This window comes from Gouania willdenowi, chromosome 13, assembly GCF_900634775.1.
Source record: "Gouania willdenowi chromosome 13, fGouWil2.1, whole genome shotgun sequence".
In the NCBI taxonomy this organism is placed as follows: domain Eukaryota; kingdom Metazoa; phylum Chordata; class Actinopteri; order Blenniiformes; family Gobiesocidae; genus Gouania; species Gouania willdenowi.
In genome coordinates this window covers 15,473,078-15,494,972 of record NC_041056.1, presented here as the reverse complement: position 1 = coordinate 15,494,972, position 21,895 = coordinate 15,473,078, and the positions used below count along the sequence as shown (strand labels likewise).

Here is a 21,895-nt window from a genome sequence, read left to right as displayed (position 1 = left end):
TTTTTCTTTCTCTCCTTAGTTCCCTTGAGTTGCTCATTCCTTCGGCTTCCTTTTAGTGTTTACCCCCCTGGTGTAGCAAGAACAGACTTTTCAGTTAATCTTTGCAAATTCACATTTCTCTCCTGTTTGGCAAGATATTTTACAGCTATGAAGGCTTTGTCAGCTTTTGTGCTTTCTGTCAAAATAGCTATTCATCATTAATACTGGTTTTAATTTCTAGTTTCCTTTTGTAGTGCCTCTGTTATAATATTAATGGGAGGGTTATGTTGACATTGGGCTCAAAGCATTATGATGGTTTTGATTTTCTGAATCTGGGCCTAAAGTTTTTTTTTTTTTTTTTAATTTTTAGCTTTTTTTTGTATGATTCTGCATTGACAATTACCGGTATCCTGAATTTGGCCAATGAGCAGATATGTTAAAATGTCAGATTTTCTTTAGGTATTTTTCAAATGTATATTTTTGACATTATTAGGGATAAATAGTCGATTGAGTTTATCTGTTAAGGAACATCAGAAAATCTGTTTTGATAGAGACAAGTCAGCCAACAGATGAGGCAGCTATTCAAAATGCAGGTAGCTTTCCCTAGTTGGCCAATTAGTATCTTTAGCTCTGGAACATTCCTCTTCTTTCATCTTCCTGTGTGTGCATTTCATTTTGAGTGCAGTGAGCTTAAGTGTGTCTACTGTCTACAAGCGCTTTTCAGTGCTTGCATCTGTTTGGTGAATAATACTCTTTTTTTAAAAGAAGTTGGCAGCAAAACAGCCAACCATGCCATTAGTTTTCAGATAGTAAGCCAAAACACAAAACTGATCTTAGTAAATAAGTAAATGTAATGGTAAGTGCTCTGTTGGTAGTGCTACAGGCCAGACAATAATAAAATGAAACTAACTTTGCTACTGCCGGGTTGCATATTGTGCAGCATTCCAGCAGCTTTACAAATGACCTCAATCTTTTTAGGAATAATTCTTTGCAAAAACAGGATCACAGATTGACTAACATTGAAAGGCAAAAATTTGGCATTTTTGTAGGAGGCACAAAAACCTTATTAATGTGATTTTCTTCTTAATTGCATACAATAACTTCTTTTTTTTCTCTGTCTATTCAACAGGGCCACACTGCAACCAAGTGAGCTCCTCTTGCATGGAAACCCAGCTTTCTTGGCAGCCTCCACCTCTCCCTAGAGCTCCTGGCCAACATGGCAGGATGAGACCCTGCCAGCGATAATGATGGCCAAAAAACAAGATGTCCGGGCACCAACCTACAACCTGGCTGTTGTTGGGCTGTCCGGCACTGAGAAGGAGAAAGGCCAGTGTGGTGTGGGAAAGTCCTGTCTGTGTAACCGCTTCGTCCGGCCCAGTGCGGATGACTTCTACCTGGATCACACATCAGTTCTCAGCACTAGTGACTTTGGAGGCCGTGTTGTGAACAATGACCACTTCCTGTTCTGGGGAGAGTCTGGAAGAACATTAGAGGAAGGACCTGAATGTCGGATAAATGTGGTAGAGCAGACTGAGTTCATTGATGACCAGACATTCCAGCCACACAGGAGCACGGCACTACAGCCTTACATTAAGAGGGCAGCTTCTACAAAGCTTGCTTCAGCTGAAAAGCTGATGTACTTTTGCACAGATCAGCTTGGACTGGAACAGGATTTTGAGCAGAAACAAATGCCTGAAGGCAAGCTCATGGTGGATGGCTTTTTACTCTGTGTGGATGTTAGCAGGGGTATGAACCGCAGCTTTGAGGACCAGATGAAATTTGTTACTAATCTTTATAACCAGCTGGCCAAAACAAAGAAGCCTCTGGTAGTGGTTCTCACCAAATGTGATGAAGGAGTTGAGCGTTACATTAAAGACTCGCACACTTTTGCTCTTGCAAAGAAAAACCTTCAGGTGGTAGAAACATCTGCTCGCTCAAATGTCAATGTTGATCTAGCTTTTCTTACACTGGTTCAGCTGATAGACAAAAGTAGAGGGAAGCCAAAGATTATCCCTTACTTTGAGGCACTGAAGCAGCAGAGTCAACAAATAGCTTCAGCCAAAGACCGCTATGAGTGGCTGGTTAACCGAATTGTAAAGAATCACAATGAAACATGGCCAGTTGTCAGTCGCCGTATGCAGTCAGCACTTGAGTACAAGGATTACGTCTTCCTTGAAGGAACAGCTAAAGCTAAGAAACTCTTCCAGCAGCATGTGCATAGACTCAAACTCGAGCATATAGAGAAACGTAGGAAGGCCTACCTTAGTACTTTACCTCAGGCCCTGTCTGTACTGTTACCAGAGCTAGATGAGATAGATCACCTGAGCTGGTCTGGTGTTCAAAAGGTTTTGGAGACAAAGAGAGATTTTTCTCTGTGGTTTGTAGTCCTAGATGACACCCCATGGGAGACCACACCGCACATTGATAACATGGAGGATGATCGGATTCCACAAGACCTCCTTGAGACTCCTGCAGCCCAAGCTATCTACGAGACCCACCTGGAGCAACTAAGGAAGGACCGAAAACGGGCTGAGATGAGATGGGACTTCAAGGAAAAGCTTAGTGTTTCTCCCTTCATCACACCAGGGAAACCGTGGGAAGAGGCACGAAGCTTCATAATGAATGAAGATTTCTACCAGTGGTTGGACGAAGCTGAGTATCTGGACATCTACAATAAACATCAGAAAGAAATTATTGACAGGGCCAAAGAGGACTTCCAAGAGCTGCTCCTTGAATATTCTGAGCTTTTCTATGAGCTAGAAGTTGATGCAAAACCAAGTAAAGAAAAAATGGGAGCTATTCAGGAGGTGCTGGGTGAGGAACAAAGATTCAAAGCCTTGCAAAAGCTACAGGCGGAGAGGGATGCTTTAGTTTTAAAACATATCCACTTTGTCTACCACCCCACAAAAGACACTTGTCCGAACAACCCTCACTGTGTGGACAGCAAGATAGAGCAGATTCTAAACTCTCGGTTCCCTACCCGCTACCCATCATCAGAAAGTACAAGATTGGAAGGAGGTCGAGCTGAACGGATAAATTTAGTCATTTTAGGGAAAGATGGGTTAGCTAGAGAGATGGCAAATGAGATCAGGGCCTTGTGCACCAGTGATGACCGGTATGTACTTGAGGGTAAAATGTACGAGTTAACCCTTCGTCCAATAGAGGGGAATGTACGTCTGCCGGTCAATTCTTTTCATACACCAACCTTTGCACCCCATGGTTGCCTATGCTTGTACAATTCAAAAGAGTCCCTGTCTTATGTTTTTGAGAGTTTAGAAAAGCTTCGAGAGTCTACTATTAGCAGAAGGGAAAGAGAAAACAGTTTAGCTCATCTCCCTATGTCCCTCCTGCTGGTCACCAAAAGAGGAGTAGGGTCCATAGGAGATATTGGGGGCGAGACAGCTCAAACTCTGATACAACAAGGGCAGCTGGTGGCTGGAAAGCTGCAATGTGCTTATCTAGACCCTGCCTCCCCAGGCATGGGCTATGGCCGCAACGTCAGTGATAAACAGATCAGTCAGATGATAAAGGGACTTTTAGAATCACGGCGAACCTTTGGGAGCAGCTCCCCTCCATTACCTCCTCCACCTTCCACTTTCAGAGATTCTCAGTCCCAGCCCATGATTGAAACAGACCTAAAGATAGTCATGTGCCTGATGTGTGGGGACACATATGACTTAGACCAGCTCCTAGCTCCATTCCTGTTGCCCCAACATTGTCGCCCTGCTTCCAGTCTGAGCAGTGGCACCTCCATTTTGCTTGATCTCAGTATAGGAAGTCAGAGGCTAAATATCGAGCTGTCCTTGTTGTCCTTTCATTCCTCATTCTCCCTTCGCAAAACTGGGCTGGTCCATGGATACATTGCCGTCTACTCAGCTCGGCGCAAGGCCTCAATGGAGACATTATGTGCTTTCCTTTGTGAAGTCCAAGACATCATCCCAGTGCAGCTGCTAGCAGTTGCAGAGAATCCGATGGAACTGTCAAAATCGGAGTCAGCTAAGGAGCAAGTCAGTCAAGGAGAAGATCTTGCCAATGAAATCGATGCTAGATTTAACTCTGTGATTTGTGGCCATGGAGGAGTTGTAGGGGGGCTTCATAAAATTGAACTTTTCCAACCCTTTTTTAAGGAGGTTTTTGAGAAGCGTACCATTGTTGAAGCCACACACATGTATGACAATGTGGCTGAAGCTTGTACCAATGAGAGCATCAGTCCTCGCTGTGGCTCTCCCAGTCCAGTTAACATACTCATGGACTCAGAGGATGATATTGACCCATCACCCCCATACCCCACTTTAAGAGAAGATGGTATCACTTCCCACCTCGTAACTTTCAAACTTCCAGAATTGGATTCTAGTGATAACTTTTCTGTAATTTCTGAACTCAGCTCTTTTGAGAGCAAGCTAAATAATAAGGTTCCTCCACAAGTGAAGCCCAAACCAGTGCGTAAAGTTAATCTTGGCCACTACATGGACCAACAGGTTGGCACTAACCGCCGCTCTTTGCCCCAAGCCGTCACATGGGCTCCAGGTAGTGATGGTGGTTACGACCCCTCTGATTATGCAGAGCCTATGGATGCAGTGAGCAAACAGCGAACCACAGACGAGGAGAGTATTTACTCTGTGCCTCACGATAGCACACAGGGCAAGATTATTACCATACGCAATGCCAACAAAGGCCACTCCAATGGGTCTGCTGGGGGGAATGGTTCAGACAGTGAGGCTGACAGCAGCTCATTGGAGCGCAGGAGAAAGTTGTCTGCCATTGGGGTAAAACCCAAGCTTTACAGAGACCATTCCAAAAGACTTGGAAAGTTCAGCAGCTTTCGGACAAGCTTCTCAATTGGCAGCGATGACGAGATGGGGGGTACACCCAAGACGGGCCACGACGAGGGTGGTGCTCAAAAAGACTCCGTTGAAGAGAGTGAGGACCCCAAACGAAGAAACATTCTCAAGAGCTTGCGCAGAAATACAAAGGTTAGTGTTTTAGCGTTTTTTTTTTTTTTGAGTTTGCAATTTCTCTTAAGACTTGTCTTTTCTCTAAAACTTTTCTCTGACTTCTCAGTGGGAGTAATCATCACACACAAAAAATGACCAAACTTTTGTCTGTAAACTTTTACACTGAACAAGCAAATACTCTTAATGAACAAAAACAAAGCGAATTGGAATGCCTTTTTTCCTTCAGGTTTTCCAATATATCACAGCTGGCTTAATAATGTCAGGCATTAATCTTCGGCAAGACTTTGTTAAAACAGCAGCCTCCGTTTACAGGGTAGAATCTAATTTAAAGCAAATGGTATATCTCTATAAATTACTTGTAAACATCCCTGCTATGGAGTAAGCAGCACAAGTAACAGTACTATCAAGCTCTATAAAAAGTCCACCATATACATATGATCGAAACCTAGCTTAGACTAAAATGCATAAGATTCTCAATTATTCTCATGTCTGGTGCAGCCACAGCTTTTGAAATGCAGAATGGAGTTTTTTTTTTAAGTATTCTATCGTTTCATTTCTGTTTAGTATTTTTACACTACTATAGTACTGCTTCTAATCATAAGGTTTTTTTCTCCATTCAATTTTTGAAATTGCTTCCTTCAATGGAATTTTTCACATTTACTGCATTCAGCCCTCTTTTCTCCTTTTCACTTTGTTGTCACACTTTCTTTCCGATTATTTAAAGTTAAAACTATTAAAAGTAAAAAAAAAATATTTAAAGGTTGCATTCAGTCTTTCTTTTTCTTTCTATTTTGTTCTGACAGAAGTCTCCTGCTTCCCCTGTTTCATTCTTTGCTTTTTTCACACCCATGTTGCAGGGACACTGTTGTCCTCGCACTGCTGTGTTTTATCGTTCAGCTTTGATGTTCATTCACACGTGTTGTGTGGTGCAGAAGTGCCAGCTGAACAGGAGTTTCAGCTGTGCATGTTGTTTGCTCATCTCTGACAATTACCATTGCTGTCACTACCATGGAACAGGAGGAGGATGATTAACGTTTTTACACACAGCTGGGATGTTCTAATACTTGCAATAGGACTGTCTTCTCACATAGTTCAAATGCCTGCATGGCATTTCCCCCACCCCCCGCAATGATACCATTTGTCCTACGGAAATGCGTAAGAGCAGCTCAACTACAAAGCAAGAGTGCAGTTTTTAAGTCTGACCTCCCTTCATGTGGACAGCCCAGTTCAAACATTTTTCTGTCACAGATTTCATTGTTAGTCAGTTCGATTCAGGCCTACTTGAGTCAAGGAAATGGCAAAAATCAGATTGGCAAAATTTTACCATATCACCTTCTGTATGGAGAGACTGAATAGAAAATTATCTTTAGATAATTAAAGCTTGCAAAATGTAGCTCTCCATCTTCCATGCTAACTGGGGTTTTAAATTTACGATTTGCAAATATACATTACAATTTGCAAGCCATAGATCTAGATATGCACGTGTTGTACTTAACACCAAACTATCCGAGACCAAGGCTTTCCAGAGACTAGAACGCATCGAGGTCAAGACTGAAAAAAGTAGAGACTGAGACAAGGCAAAGACCATAAAAAACAAAAAAATATGACAAGGTTGAACAGTTAAAGAGCTTGCCCTCTATACAAGATGTCTGCAACTCTTTCAAAGCACAACTTGCAAAAGTTTACTAAATTCTTGCATAAGTTAAACCTTGTTTGAATTTAAAAGCCACTGATGAGTCCAACATTATTTTTGAGTGTCTGAAAATAACATGTTTATATGTCAAGTGAATGAGGCCTAAAATAAGTGTTCTGACTAGAAATAAGATGAACTGATGTTTGAGCTTTTGAAAGTGTCTCACAATTGTGGTACTGGAAAAGTCTTCCAAAGGAGGCACAACAATCAGTTAATATACAAAGTCAAATTTCAAAAAGGGCTTCTCCTTAATGAAGTTGAAGAATAGCTGATTAGTGCTAGTCTCAACTGATTTTAATGGAAAACCTGGCCGGACCGAGACAAGACTGAATAAAAACGATCTTGAGTCCGAGACAAGACCAAGACTTTCAAAATGTCTGATAAAGCTGGTCTCGAGTACTTCATCACTAGCACTTGTATTCATTAACCAAAAATAACACATACCACAGTTATCTTCACACATAAAGGTCATGTCCAAGACCAGATGTAACATCTTTTAGCCTCGTTGATATGCTCTGGCCAAAGGTTTGACACTTTTCCGCTTTTTAATTTGTACCCAACACCATGTGTGACATGAATATTCCAAGACTGCAGAAAGTTTAAAATCGTTTTTTTGCTCATTAAAGTTAGGTGCAAAGTCCAAATTTCAGTTTTTTTTTAAGACTGTTTACACAGTTTAAATACTTTACAGGTCAAAGCCCTTTGTATTGTCCCCACTGTCATGAGGAGGTGGAACAAATAATTAAAAGTATATTTTAGGCCCATTTGAAAACCTTTTTTAGTGCAGGCAATGAGCAGCTCTGCCTGTCCTGATCCCCGTCCTGTATTGAGAAGCCGGAAATGTTTTTTTTTTTCCTCCCTCCTGCTGCTTTTTTCCAAACCTCTTCAGCCACCAAGAGGAATGCTCCACATTCCTAAATCACCTAGTTTAACTGCTGTCCCCATGTACGAAACCAAGCGACACAAATTCTGCCAAAGAGATAATAATAAACTGTTAGTGAGGAGAGACGTGTTAAGTGTAGTCGACTCGTGACCTGCAGTATGCAGAGTCTTTATAAACATGTTTTGTTTTTCATTGGCGTAGCGGCCTGTTATGTCTTCTCAGTGTTTGCTTCATATCCTGTCTTAGTCAGGAGTTGCCAGAAGGCAAAACTGCAGGGGGACCAGACAGTCAGGAGGCGCTGGTGGAGGATTCCTGAGACAAGTCTGCTATAGTGAGATAGGGTACAGATATGCAACACAGTCAGTGTGATAGGACACAAATAAATAATGAGCTGCTACCTGGAACCAAAAGAAAAGCTGACAGTGAGTTACAGCAGCTCAGCTCTAGTCACTTTTGTTATTATGCCATTCTAATTCAAGTAACAAGTCTTGTAGCAGTTGTATACAAGTGTAAACCTGTGTGTAATCAGAGGTGACTACAAAGAAAGTCTCGGAGAGAAATATGGCTTGGCATTAGGGGAGGTCACTCAAAGAGAACAGTGAGAAAATATCAATTAGGACTTCCTTGGGCTGTGGTGGCCTAGTGGTTAAGGAAGCGGGCTTGTAATCGGAGGGTCACTGGTTTGAATCTCACCTGGGTCATCACTGTGGGATGTTGAGCAAGTCCCTTAACCCTAACTGCTCCCCGGGCGCTATATTGTGGCTGCCCACTGCTCCTCAGGGATGGGTTAAATGCAGAGAACACATTTTATATATGTCACTGTACATATATGACAATAAAGTATTTTCTTTTTCTTCTTTATTTGTAGTTTTAATGAAAATATAACCATGCAGAGATGACCACTGGGAAAATCGGCAAATAAATCACTAATATATGTATTATTGGCTTTTGTTTTGTACATGCTGGTTCGTAAATTTGTATCTATTATTTAGACCCCATTTAATAATTAAGTGTGCATTTACAGCTTTTATTAAATTTATAGTGGAAAAAAGAAACAAATGATAAAAATTTACCAACTTCTTTTTCCTTTGGAGGAATACAGAAAAGCTCCCCCACAACCATGATTGATTAAATTTAATATATTTTATTCACAATTGAAGCCTAACTAGCATTTGATATCATCTTCAGCTAACATTCTTCTTGACACTAATATTTCAAATATTTTTTTTTACAGAATGCATTTCAATTACTGTGTTGTACTTACATGATAAAAGTAAGAAAAGACCATGCTGGTACTGCAGTGTGTTAGATAATTTAGCGTTTTGTGTTGTAAGCCTTTCATACAGCCATTAAAAACTAAGTTTTCTATTATTCATCCAGCAGCTGGCAGATTAAATCTTTGGATGTGTCTTTGTTATTTTACCTATTGGGCTAATTAATGTTTTCTCTGCTTGTAACCTTTACTCTAACTGAAAAAGTGAGTGTATGTATATGTAGTGTCCACATTGTTTGGAGTGCACATAGGCCCATATATGGGGCACACTGAACCTCTTCCCTCTAATGAACACTGCATGCATGGCTTTGCTCCTGCATCCGCAGTCCATGTATCCATCCAACCATGCATCCCTGCCTCAGTACACAGTCTGCCTGGGCAGAGCCTTGGTGGGGTGGGGGGGGGGGGGGGGGGGGGGGGGGGGGGGGTTGTGTGACTGACTTTACTAGAGAGGAATGCCTCTGAGGCCTTCAAAACATTCTCATTGACTGCTGGTGCTTTGCTCTTAAGAGGTAAACAGAACGTTGACCCATTGTATTGTAAGTTGCTAAACGGATGTGGAACATCGATAATGCATTTTTTCCATTATTCCATCCATAATTCTGCACATTATGAGAAAGTCTAAAGTTTTGGACCAAACGGAGCATTTCAACCCAAAACAAAGGGACAGTGTGCCTCTCATGATCTAAGATTTTGTTCTCCTGAGATACAGAGAAGATGCATTATAATGGAACTTTTTAAAGAAAGATTGAGGAGTGGTTGTCGCACTAACTGCCAGTATGTTTATCTTTTTCCTTTGTTTAATATTGCATTACTGTAACTATCGCAATTGTAAAGTGTAAAAACATTTTCTTCTTGCCATAGACGTTATCCTAAACCACAAGTTGTCCAAAATTATAACGGTTGTGACAAAACATAAAAAGGAGCATAAATGAGTCATAGCAGCAATATGTTTTAGGTATATAAAGCACATTTTTGTAGTTGTAATATTGTTGAGTGAATAATAAAAAGCAAAATACTGAAAAAGGAATGTAACAGCAATGTGATTTGAGTGCCAAACCGATGTGTATCTTTGATATACAGAATAGATATAGAGTAAGGAATGCAAGATTACTTATCATTTTACCATTTGGAGGAATGTGCCGGAGAGATGTTTCCTTCTAACACAATTGGCTACGAATCAACAACACAGAAAAACAGTCACTTTCAACAGTTGGAAACTATACTGATGTGTATATAAAAGCCCTGTCACATTCAAACCAATCAAATCTGTATTTTCTATTGTCTTTTTTTCTTTTTGAAACAGAAACCAAGATCCAAACCACGTCATTCCATCTCCAAACCCATTGAAAGCAACTACTTCGGAACGCCATTGTCCACAGTGGTCAGTCTAGAGAGGCCGATCCCAATCTTCATCGAGAAGTGCATTCGATTTATTGAAACAACAGGTGAGTAATCTTTTATTTAATAATAGTGCGTATGCTTTATAGCCTCCTGTGTGATGCTATTCATGTATTATATAAAGAAAAAAAGAATTCTCCTTTCTCTGGTTTCTATCTAGTTTGGACTGGTTTGCTGCTGCTGTCCTGAAGCTTGGTCTCCTGTGTTTACGTATTTCTTTATTTTGTTTGTTTAGGCTTGTGTCTCAGCCGCTTGTAGTCTTTACACAAAGACACCTGAAACAACAGTAAAGACAATAAAATACACTACACAGACAATAAAATATACTAGTATAATATGACAAAACAATTTCCCTATTAAAATGTTATTGCACATAATCACTGGGACTGGGAACTGTTGTGGTATTTTACTAAGTTGGTGAAAAACTTTAAATGAAACAGTGGCCTTGGTTAAAGATAATTAAATAGATGATATTTTAGGTCCATTTTTAATCTACTTGGTAAACTTGCTGCGGTTACTATAGTAACAAAGCAGAGCACAAGGAATGTTTTGATCCCCAAAACTTCACTGGCCTTGCGGATGAGTCTGTTGGCGTCAAGTCTATATATGTAAAACACGAAGGGCTGTATGTTGTGCAGAAGTATATAAAGTATATAAATGTTTACACGATAGAGGAAGTTATTGGAAGGCGTTGAAGACTTTGATAAAATGACTGTAGGATGTTTGCAGCACCAGTACGATAATGCCCTCTGCTGCCACATCCGATGGTAAGATAGTGCCTTTTAAAGGTGATTTTGTTCATTTGTACACAAGTATGTGAGATATTTGTGTGTGTGTAACAAGATATTTACATCTAAGGTTAATGAAGTGGTAGCAATCCTCCCCTCAGCTAAATTTTTATATTCCTAAATTAAACCAACGACAGATATCATTAAACAGAACTTTTATACATGAACTCTTTTTTAGATCAATAAAAAAAAGATCATTTGCTTGAGAAAGATATAGAAGATTGAAATTGCTGCTTGAAAGTTTTTGATCTCTGTTGTAAACAGTCTTATTGACATTGTCAGAAAAGTTTTGTGCATTGCATTGTGGGATGCGGAGTCCCTTAAACGGATGCATACTGTAGAAGTTTTTCTTTCATTCTTTCTGTGATTTCATGCGTTTCTTTATCAGACAAGGAGGTGAGTGATTTGCATGACACCATTTTTATTCTAGTGTGTTCCGGTATTTCCCATGATGGGCGACCGTGGCTCAAGTGGTAGTGGGTCGTCTTCTGATTGAGAGGTTGCGGGTTCGATCCCAGTACCTGACTATGTGTCGAAGTGTCCTTGGGCAAGACACTGAACCCTAAGTTGCTCCCAGTGGTCGACTAGCGCCTTGCATGCCAGTCCTGTCCCACTGGTGTGTGAATGTGAGAGTGATTGGGTGAATGAGCTCATATGTAAAGTGCTTTGAGACTGCTTCAGTGTGGGGATAAAGCGCTATATAAAATCAAGTCCATTTACCATTTTACCATGATATCACCTCATTCCGCAAGACATTCAGTTCTGGCCGGATTCGGGACTTTCCGTGTTAGCCCTAAAATAAACATCCACCATTTGTTTGCCGCATCATTAACGTGTTGGGAAGTCACTTTGGTACTGTTTTTGGGGGCAAACACAAGTAGTCACGGTAAGAATGGAGTAAAAACACTTCATTGCATCCGTCTACGGGACTCCACATTCTACAATATAATACGTGAAACTTTTCGGACCATGTCAACAAGCAGAGTGTTTACAGTGAAGATTGAAACAGACATTTCAGCACCAATTTCAACCTTCTAGCTTTTTTTGAGAGTAAGTTATTTTTGGTTTATTGATCTATGAGGCCTATAGAATACGACCCAAACCGGAATAAAGCAGATTTTCTTTTAAGCTATCTTTCTCGTGCTAATCGAAATGCATCACCTGTTTCCCCATTCCCTAGTTCGTGTAGAAAAAACAAGACTGAACCCGACCAGGCGGCAGGTTTGGGCAAAGATCTTCACCTCTAGCCTACTCTATGTTTTTAAAATTTAAAATTGTATCATCTCCAGTAGCTTTTAATGATCAGTTTATACATTTTTCAGAAAGAATAATTCAGAAAGTTCTATTACCTTAGAAATCATGAGGTTTTCTATTAAGACCATGTACTTTACTACAATCTCTGTACCGATCAGAGACTTGAATTTGTAAATTACTGCAGCTTCACAACACATTAACCTCATTTATGTGAGTAGGAGTGCCGGGGCAAACTTCTAGATAAAAAGACATCCCGTTAGATTTAACTTAACTTACCGTGTTCAAGTGCTAACTGGGGCAGTCACAGCACTTACCTCTGGATAAAAGTCAAATCCTGCATGAGTGTGCCTTTATACATCCACACAGTTGTACACACACGAGTGAATCGGCTGCTCCTCCGGAGGTATTTTCCACCTCTTATCCTCACTCACCTCCTTCTGTGATTTTCTTAATCCTATGTTTCCTCTCCATGTTTTTGTTTTTCATCTTCTTTTACCTGATTCACTCATCCTTCTCCTTCCATCTTTACGAGCTTTCTGAACTTTTCTGATTTGATTTCTTTCTTCGTTCTTGACAATTTCAGACAGCTGTCCACCTTTCATTTTTCCCATTTAATGCTTTCTCGATGCTTGTGTCCACATGTGATTGAGCCCGTAGGCTGCGCTGGAAAGGTTTGATCTCATAGCTCCTTCTGTCAGATCAATAACACAAAGCTGGGAGAATGCTGATATCAGCAGTTTTTAATTTATTTGTTTTTATTTATTTTTGTACATTTAAGCTTCAGGCCTGTCTTGGACTTAGTGTGTGTAAAAGGTGCAACCTTACACATTTTATTGAATAATCTATCATGCGTTAGAAAATTAGTCGAGATCAAATTTCCGGTGCAATATCATGTTTGAGAGGGAAAAACTTTGCTAATTACATACACTATGTAACATATTATACTGTATACTATATATATATATTTTTTACATTATTTATAATCTTGTGCTGACACAATGTTTGGCCCTTTGGAGGTCACTGATGAATGATACTGCCAAGGTTTGCTCCACATCCCATAATGCCCACTTCTAGCCAAGGGTGCAGTGATAGTCATCAAAAATATATACATAGTCGACAAAAATCGATAACCAAATTAGTCACCGACAATTGTATGTTACGTCATTACCATATTTTTCAAGCTGTGGATGGAGCTGAAGACTGTTTTTCATGATGAGTGGCTCATCCCACCTATATATCTTTGCTCAGCGCTGTATGCACCTTACAGACGTGATTAGCGGGAGTTATATCGTCAAAAACATTCCCACTGGTAGAATAGGTCGCTGTTGCCAGGAGCTCAGCGCTGTCGACGTCGCTCACACGCAGCTCTGCTCAACACAGTCTACCTGAAGCTGTGACGAGCAGCGATACATCACGCACCGCTACTTCGTTTAGACCTGACACACACCCAACAAAGTGAACCAGTTTAAGTTCCTCCGTCAGATCCACCCAAATTCCCACAAACACGGTGAGAGTGCTCTACTAAAGCATGCTAAGCTAACCCACAGAAACATAAGACTAGGCTAGGAGCTAAGGCTAACCACTGCATTGAAGGAATAGACCAAATAAAAACTACACAGCTTACTGTCATCAAACCACAAAGGGCCACAGCAACATGTCACATGTTGTGTGAAATAAATGTTAGCATAAATATTAATGTCACTATTCATCCGTCCCAAATTGTGAAACACAATATATTTAATTATATTTCACGTGTTCACAGACAAAGCTGGTCCCATTAGACAGTAATATAAATATTGTGATTATTACACCTAAATATCCTGAATGATTAAATCATCGAGCTTGATCTGGTTTAATTATAGGTAATTGGAGAGATATTTATCAACCATAACTTTATGTAACTCATTATCTGATATAAAATAAACTAGATTCAGCAGCAGTGGTTTATATTGAACAATAAAAACACGATTGTAGTTATTTTTGCTTTTCATGTGCTTTTCATTTTTTTAGAAAATAATTTCATTATAAATGGAGTGACCCTTATGCACAATTTTTTTTTAAGTGTACATTCTATTACTGAAGCAGATTCTAGTGTTGATGTATTCAATTTCTTTTGTGTTTGTAAAGAACCCGTTTACACTTCAATTTATTTATTGTTTTTATTTGTCGTAATTTGCCCCAAGCCAAATATAAAAGATTGTAGCAACATAGAGCAAATAATTGTATGATTTGTCATCTGATTAGTCGACTAATCATTTCAGTAATCGATGACTAGTCGACTATTAAAATAGTCGTATTTGCAGCCCTACTTCTAGCCTGAACCCCACATCCCTGCTTCTTTCTTTCTTTTTTTTAAATGTCTCAGAAAATCCACTTTTTAAGCATGTGATGCTCTAACGCTTAATAGAGAAAAAAACAATAGATATATGATAATAGATTAATAATAAAACTATTAAAAAAGCCAATGCAAGCAGTTGGAGAACATATGACCACCTTGCAGTCCAGGAGAGAATGTAATTTTGTCACATGTTCAGCTTTATTTTACATATCCGTGATATGTTAAACTAATATAAGTTTAGATGAACAAATGCAGCGTCTAATATTGTACTTGCTGGCTAATTGCTTGTTTTCCATTGCACTCATGAGGTGAATAAAAGTTGTATCGTTACATGATAACATCCATAGCTTCTGTTCTAATCCTCCTTTGCTTAACTGCTCACTTGTCCTGTCCTGCAGAATAAGACACACAAATGTGGTATTCTTTGGTATTTTCCCACATTAAGACAATATAAAATCAAGTGATACAGTTATCTCGCACAAATTTGCACTCCTTGGGCATCCTCGTTGGGCATGAGGGTGAAGGATGTGCTTGAGCGTGTGCAGGCATATCTGGTTGAAGGAGCCTCCATAGCGACATAAAGGGCAGCACCCAGCAACTGCCTGTCTCCATGGTGAACTATGAAATCAGCCCCTAAGCTGCTGTTCCCCCTGAGAGGGGCCAGGATAGGGGCCGATGTGGGATCAGCTGTCAGACGGTAACACGCTGCAGGAGCCTAGCGGCTAACCGCACTAGCATTTATCACAGTCCCACTTGAGTGTGTTGCGCTCCGACGTCGCCAAAGGCATATGTTTTTTTTCTTTTCTTTTAGAATTAGTTTTTTTTTTTTTAGATGTTCACTTTTTATACATAGTGAACAATAGCAAATGTATTTAGTGAAGTAGTGTGGATCATTGTAATAAATAAAAGACAGAACAGGATGTTAATAGAAGACATTGTTTGAGAATGCAGATACATTTGTTTAATAAAGGAAGTGTTTCTATTATTTAGACTTCCGGGTGTGCTGCTGCTTTGTTAGAAGAGGATGCTATTGTTGTAGTTGCTCACCTTTCCAAGTTTTAATTTTACATTTTGTTTATGTTCCACTGACTCTCTGTTCTTCGATCTGCTTTGTTTTAGTTCAGTGGTTCCCAACCTTTTTTTTTTTTTTCGCTTATCCTTAAAAAGTCTTTGAATTAATGAATTTTAAAATAAGGCCTTAATTGTCATTAAAATGTCTTAAATCAATGTTTCAAAATTTGTGAATTTTAATACAAGTATGATTTTATGAGTGTAATTAGTTTCACATTTCAAAATAAATAACTATGCGTGTCATGCTTGTAGCAACTTTCAACAACATGGGCCTGTAAAAAGAAGATTTTTCTTAATGGCTTTTTGTAAATAGTTTTTATTTTTTGTATTATTGTTGTTGTTTAATAGATTTCTGGCTATTTTTGTCGTCATCTTGTGTGTTTTTGTAGTGATTTTGATTATTTTAGTCTGTTTTTTTTTGTGTCTTTTACTGTCATTTTGTGTATTTTTGTGTGTTTACTTTGGGGGCTACCAGTTGCATGTCTGCACTAGACCCTGGAAAAAATTGACCCTAACTTAAATTTAATTTCAAATGGCAATAAAAAGTCTTAAAAAGTCTTGAATTTAATTTGACTGAAGCTGTAGGAACCCTGTTATTCTGAATTTTAAATGAACTAGATTTATATTTGAGAAAGAGAAAATATAGAATATTGTGTGGAGTTTTCATTTGAAAAATAATAACAAAAAATGTTGAAATACATTTTTTTCAGGTCTTTTAATTTTCGTATCAATTACCAAACATTTAAGGGAACCCCCGTTTGAATTCCAGGGGACCCCACATGGGGTCACTACCCTAAGGTTGAAAATTACTGTTTTAGTTCCTGTTATCACCATCTTTGGCATTTTTGAGGCTCACTCTCTCGTTTTTCCCTCAGTCTGGTTGATCCTCGCTCTCCCACACTATCGCCCTCATTCGTCGCTGCATGTCCTATTTTGCCCTATCTCCCACTGTCACCCCACCACTGCAACACCACTCCTCCTCCACTTTCATTTCATCCTGCCATCCCTGTTTTCTAAGTGTTGGGCTAGAAAAGCATTTGTGGATAATTGATTGGTAGAAGGTGGAGATCGATGTTGTATGCCTTGACTGAGAGCTCTCTCATTTCCTCCCTGCCTCTCCCTATCTCCTTTCTTGTTATGCCACTCCCTCTGTCTCCCCTTATTTACCACTGAGGTCCAACTGAAGACAGAATTAAAGTTGCAGGGCTGTCTCGTTGCAAACTTGTGCAACATTTTTTTTTCAGCTGACCAATTTGGGTAAATTTTTACTGATACACTAAATGACTCTGAATATGCTATTTGACTTAAACTTGTTTATTTTGTGTGTGGTAGACTCGCAGATAAAGAGGAAAACTTACCTAATGACAAACTAAACAAGTCACCCAGTTATTAATTTGTTGAAAAAGTTGAAAAGGGTTTCTGTATTTAGTTTATTACCTCTGTCAAAGAGAAAATATATATTCATTGTTTGTCTTTCAGCAGGATTACATCAAAAGTACTTAAAGCTGCAGTTTGTAGAATCCTCTCTCCGCTCCGTTTTTAAACCGAAACTGAACTTCCCTTACCCGTGTCTTTTGTGATCGCTCTTAGCCACTTTTTTCTCAACAGAGACATAGTGACAAATGTACAGACTTTATCTTGTGTTATTGGAGATGTTTCTGGTGTTTTAGAGACTAACATGAATGCACGTATCACTCTGTAGTTACTGTCCTGAGCAGCTGCTGCTGCCGTCAGCTCGGCCATGTCAGAGAGTTCACAGCTCTAGGCTGCCTGCCGCTCTAAGCGGACTGATAACCATCACTCCGCATCCAGACTATAAAATGAATTCACCTTGAATAAGCTTCTCTTGGTTTACACGCCGTTTATCCCGTCTATTATCACTCTCTCTCTGACACCAGTGTGTGTGGGCTGGACCCTCCGTGTCCATGAGGACACAAAGCGATCCATTGCTTCTCCATCTCGGTCTGCCTTTTTCCTCTTGATTTTTACCGTGTAACTGTTGTGTCTAACGCTGTTATGGGGACTTCTGCTTGGACATCCTTCATTTCACCTTTACTACCGAGGGTACCTGAACGCACCTGATTTCAGTCGAGCAGCCAATAGAAATGCCAAAAGCAGTGTTTGTAGAAAGATCTATGAGGCTGCAGCAGGTCAGGTGTGTAATCTGCTGATTCACTGCCTGCTCTTAAACAGACAAACATTAAGTGCAGCACTATAAGGAAATCCATGCAGCTTAACTCTCGGGGGCTGTAATTTGGTACTGGTATACTTGGTATTAGGTGAGTGTTTTGTCCTTAAGAATTGGGTAAAATTAGGAAAATGGGAAAATCTATGCATTTAAGTTGTTTAAACTGGTCAAAGTTAAATGTCCGTGTTCCATGTAGTTCTCTGATCTCCTTCAATTTTACTGCTGCTGGATGTTTGACTTAAACAATGTAATGCAGATGTGCATGAGATGAATGTAAGCTAAAGGGAAACATCAGCTTATACATTAAAATATGGGATTCATGCTTCATTCATGCTTTATGGTTTGTTCGGGGTTTGCTGTTGGTTCCTGCTTCATGGTTTGTTTGTGCTTCTTCTAGAGTTCATGCTTTTTCATGCTTTGTGGTTTGCTCGGGGTTCACGATTCATTTGTGGTTTGTTTGTGGTTCATGTTTTGTTTGTGCTTCATTCAGGGTTCAAGCTTTGTTAATACTTTGTGGTTCGTTCGGGGGTTTGCAGTTTGTTTGTGATTCTAGGTTTGTTTGCGGTTCGTGGTTCGTTTGTGCTTAGTGGTTCGTTTGTGCTTCGTGATTTGTTTGTGTTTTGTGGTTCGTTTGTGCTTCGTGATTTGTTTGTGTTTTGTGGTTCGTTTGTGCTTCGTGATTTGTTTGGGTTTTGTGGTTCGTTTGTGCTTCGTGATTTGTTTGTGCTTCGTGGTTCCTGCGTGTTTTGTGGTTCGTTTGTGCCTCGTGATTCGTTTGTGGTTTGTGCATCGTTCAGTGTTTGCAATTTGTTTGTGGATTGTTTGTGGTTCATCGAGGGTTTGTGCTTTTTCATGCTTCGTTCATGCTTTGTGGTTTGTTTTGGGTTGGCGAATCATTTGTGCTTCATGGTTTGTTTGTGTTTCGTGGTTGGTTTGTGGTTCATGTTTTGTTTGTGCTTCATTCAGGGTTTATGCTTTTTCATGCTTCGTTCAGGCTTTGTGGTACGTTTAGGGTGCGCGATTCATTTGTGCTTTGTTTGGCATTTGCAGTTCGTTTGTGGTTCATTTGTAGTACGTTTGTGCTTCGTGGTTTGTTTGTGGTTCGCGGTTCGTTTGTGCTCCGTGGTTTTTTTGTGCTCCGTGGTTTGTTTGTGCTTCGTGGTTTGTTTGTGGTTCGCGGTTCGTTTGTGCTCCGTGGTTTTTTTGTGCTCCGTGGTTTGTTTGTGCTCCGTGGTTTGTTTGTGCTTCGTGGTTTGTTCACGATTTGCGGTTCATTTGTGGTTCTTGGTTCATTTGTGCTTCATGTGTTTGTGGTTCAATTTGTGCTTCGTGGTTCATTTGTGGTTCATGGTTTGTTTGTGCTTCGTGGTTCGTTTGTGGTTCGTGCAGGGTTCGCATTAATTTGTGGTTTGTGGTGCGTTTGTGCTTTCTGGTTCATTGGCTAGCATCCAGATTCTAGGAGCATCACGTTCTTAGATTTATAAACTTTACAGAGCCAGGAGAAGGAGATGAGATCCACTGTCCACTCAGAACACTTTGGATTAAAATATGCTCAAAGATGATTATGGATTTTTGCCCAAATGATGCCAAAAAAAGTTACATATTGTAGCTTTGACAATGGATTTGACACCAAACATGGACATCTCACCATGTAAGATTCCATTAATTTTTTTAGGGAATCCAGATCAATGTATTGATTCTGAATCAGTTTTTAAAATTAAAAATTCCCTATTCCTTATCATTGGCTAAATTAATATATAAATATATACACAACATTTTCAGTTCCGATATGATACCTGTATTGCAGCCTTGCGTATCGTCCGATACCGATATTGATCCGATATCAGCACAAATCATACATACTTTTATTACTTATTTTGTAGTGTGGAATGTTAGAAAAGGCTTGATCAATAGTCAGCAACAGTAGGTTACTTTGTTGGAGTGTGAACCACAGTCACCTAAGGACAGAAGTGCTGGAGCGGAAAATTTTATCGCAGAGCTTATATCGGTGATTTTAGATGCAGGCCGATAAAATCCGATATTCGTTTTCTGGCTGAAATTGGACCGATGTCCGATATCAATATCAGATCAGGACACCTCTAATATATATATGTATATATATCCCCGTCCGTACTTGATCGATCTTTATAAAATTTGACTCAGTTATGTCGGGGTGGTTGGAAATTTCTCATTTCATTGTGAATTTTCAAAAACAAAATGGGGGTGCCCATACATTTGGACCTACTGTATCATTATTAATGGGGATAGAAATTTCTTACAAGCCTTTTAAAGTGTGAATCATTGAATTGAATAACTACTAATATCTGGCAAAGAGGATATCTGGGGCATTTTTGAAGTCTGAATCATCCCAAGAGAAAACCAACTTAGTCTATTTGGACTTTAATGTTTTTAATGCTTCTTTGCGTGCTAATTTGCACAATTGAAATCTTTGTTCGAGAAATGGTCAAATATCAAAACCACGTATTTAAAATTAATATTTACATATATGTGAATAGTTAAAAAATAAAAAAAACACTGATGTTCCTAAATACCGAATGAGTTCATCAGAACATATGGAAGAATCACTGGCCACGCTCAGTCCCAGTGACTATGGATCAGCCTCCATTCTGAGCTTTAATGACGTTGTACACCTAACGTATAAGTAACCATTTTAGCATTTAAAAGACTTTTTATTGCAATGTTGTTTTTTTCAGACAAAGAAACTATTGGGCTGATGCCATGCCGTACCTGGTGGTTATTATAATTGCAGCACAAATCTATTTTTGTCTCTATGCTTGCACAGAGAGCAGTAAAGCTGAAAGCTAATTATTTTCAATGGCTGAACTTAGTCAATTATATTGTTGCTCCATTTAGAAAACATCTTTGGATTTTTTCCTTACAAAACAATACAAAAAACACCCAAACACAAGATACAATTTTGTATTGTTGCTTATTCTTTAAACACGCAACACAAAGATCAGCAATTAAAATGAAGAATCAATGCAGTGGGTAACATTTGTGTAGCGGCGGCGTTTTGAAAATTAAAACGTGCTTCTTTTCGAAGTATTTAATTGGCTGCCACCGAGGACGACACCTGCTGTGAAGCATTAAATGTCTAGAAAATTACATATTCACTCTAAAAGTGTCAGTGAAAGGCAGAGGTGTAAAAGAAATTGCACATCTTTGTGCTCCTTCACTTTGGTGAATAAATGGAGTTGCTCCCCCTGTTTAATATTCTCTGTATTATATTTTTCTTGTTTCCATGTTGATTCTGTGCGAGCTGTTGGCAGGAACTAAAAACTCCATTAGTAATGAAAGATTACTGTGTTTAATGCACCCGCTATTGAATAACCACTGTATGTAAACCAGATTTTAATACTTATTACCTGCCCAACGCCTATCATAGATACACTTGCTGCTGCGTAGGGGTTAGTGATATTGTCTTAAATGTTGTAACGTTGGTATATTACTATTGATTTCTTGGTCTACTATCTCTCCTTTACAGTTTCCATGGTTTCCAACAGCAGGTTTGTCAATACATGCGTTAACACATGTTCAGGCTTTGGTTTGGTTTCTGTAGCTTATAATAATAATAATATGGATTATTTCAATGTACATATGCCCTAGTTATTGCAATATTAAGATGTCACAAGATGTATCGTCAAGGGTACAGGTGGTATTGTGAGGGGGGAGTAAAAAAATAAAAAATAATCCACACGATTTACTACACATCAGATTGTTATGATTTGTATTAATTTTTTTATATTCCTAATGAGTTTAAAAGGTCATAAACAGAGTAAGTATGTAAGTCAAATAAAAGCATGGTTAATTTTCCAGCTGCAATTTTTTTGGTCTTTTTTCTTTCTTTGTTAATTATTGCCTTAACCAAAAAGGTTCAATTCATTTTGGTTCTGCTAGATTTTGTCCCTTTAAAACTAAACTTTTCAGAATCAGAATCAGAAATGTTTTAATGGCCAAGTACAGTTTTTAGGACAGTACAAGGAATTTGTCTTGGTAGCCGGTGCACGAAACAATTAATTAATTAATGAAACTGGGCTTTAAGCCTTTATTC

The 21,895-nt window shown here is 39.2% G+C and overlaps 1 protein-coding gene across 1 annotated transcript in view; it reads left to right on the top strand.

Annotated features, from left to right (window-relative positions):
- Positions 1 to 21,895, top strand: part of arhgap35a (Rho GTPase activating protein 35a) — an 83,652-nt gene that overhangs the window by 50,255 nt on the left and 11,502 nt on the right. Inside the window, exons 2-3 of the mRNA XM_028464153.1 lie at positions 1,109 to 4,952; positions 10,090 to 10,231. Coding sequence (XP_028319954.1) covers positions 1,224 to 4,952; positions 10,090 to 10,231 — 3,871 coding nt within the window. The 5' untranslated portion in view covers positions 1,109 to 1,223. The remainder of the gene's footprint in view (positions 1 to 1,108; positions 4,953 to 10,089; positions 10,232 to 21,895) is intronic.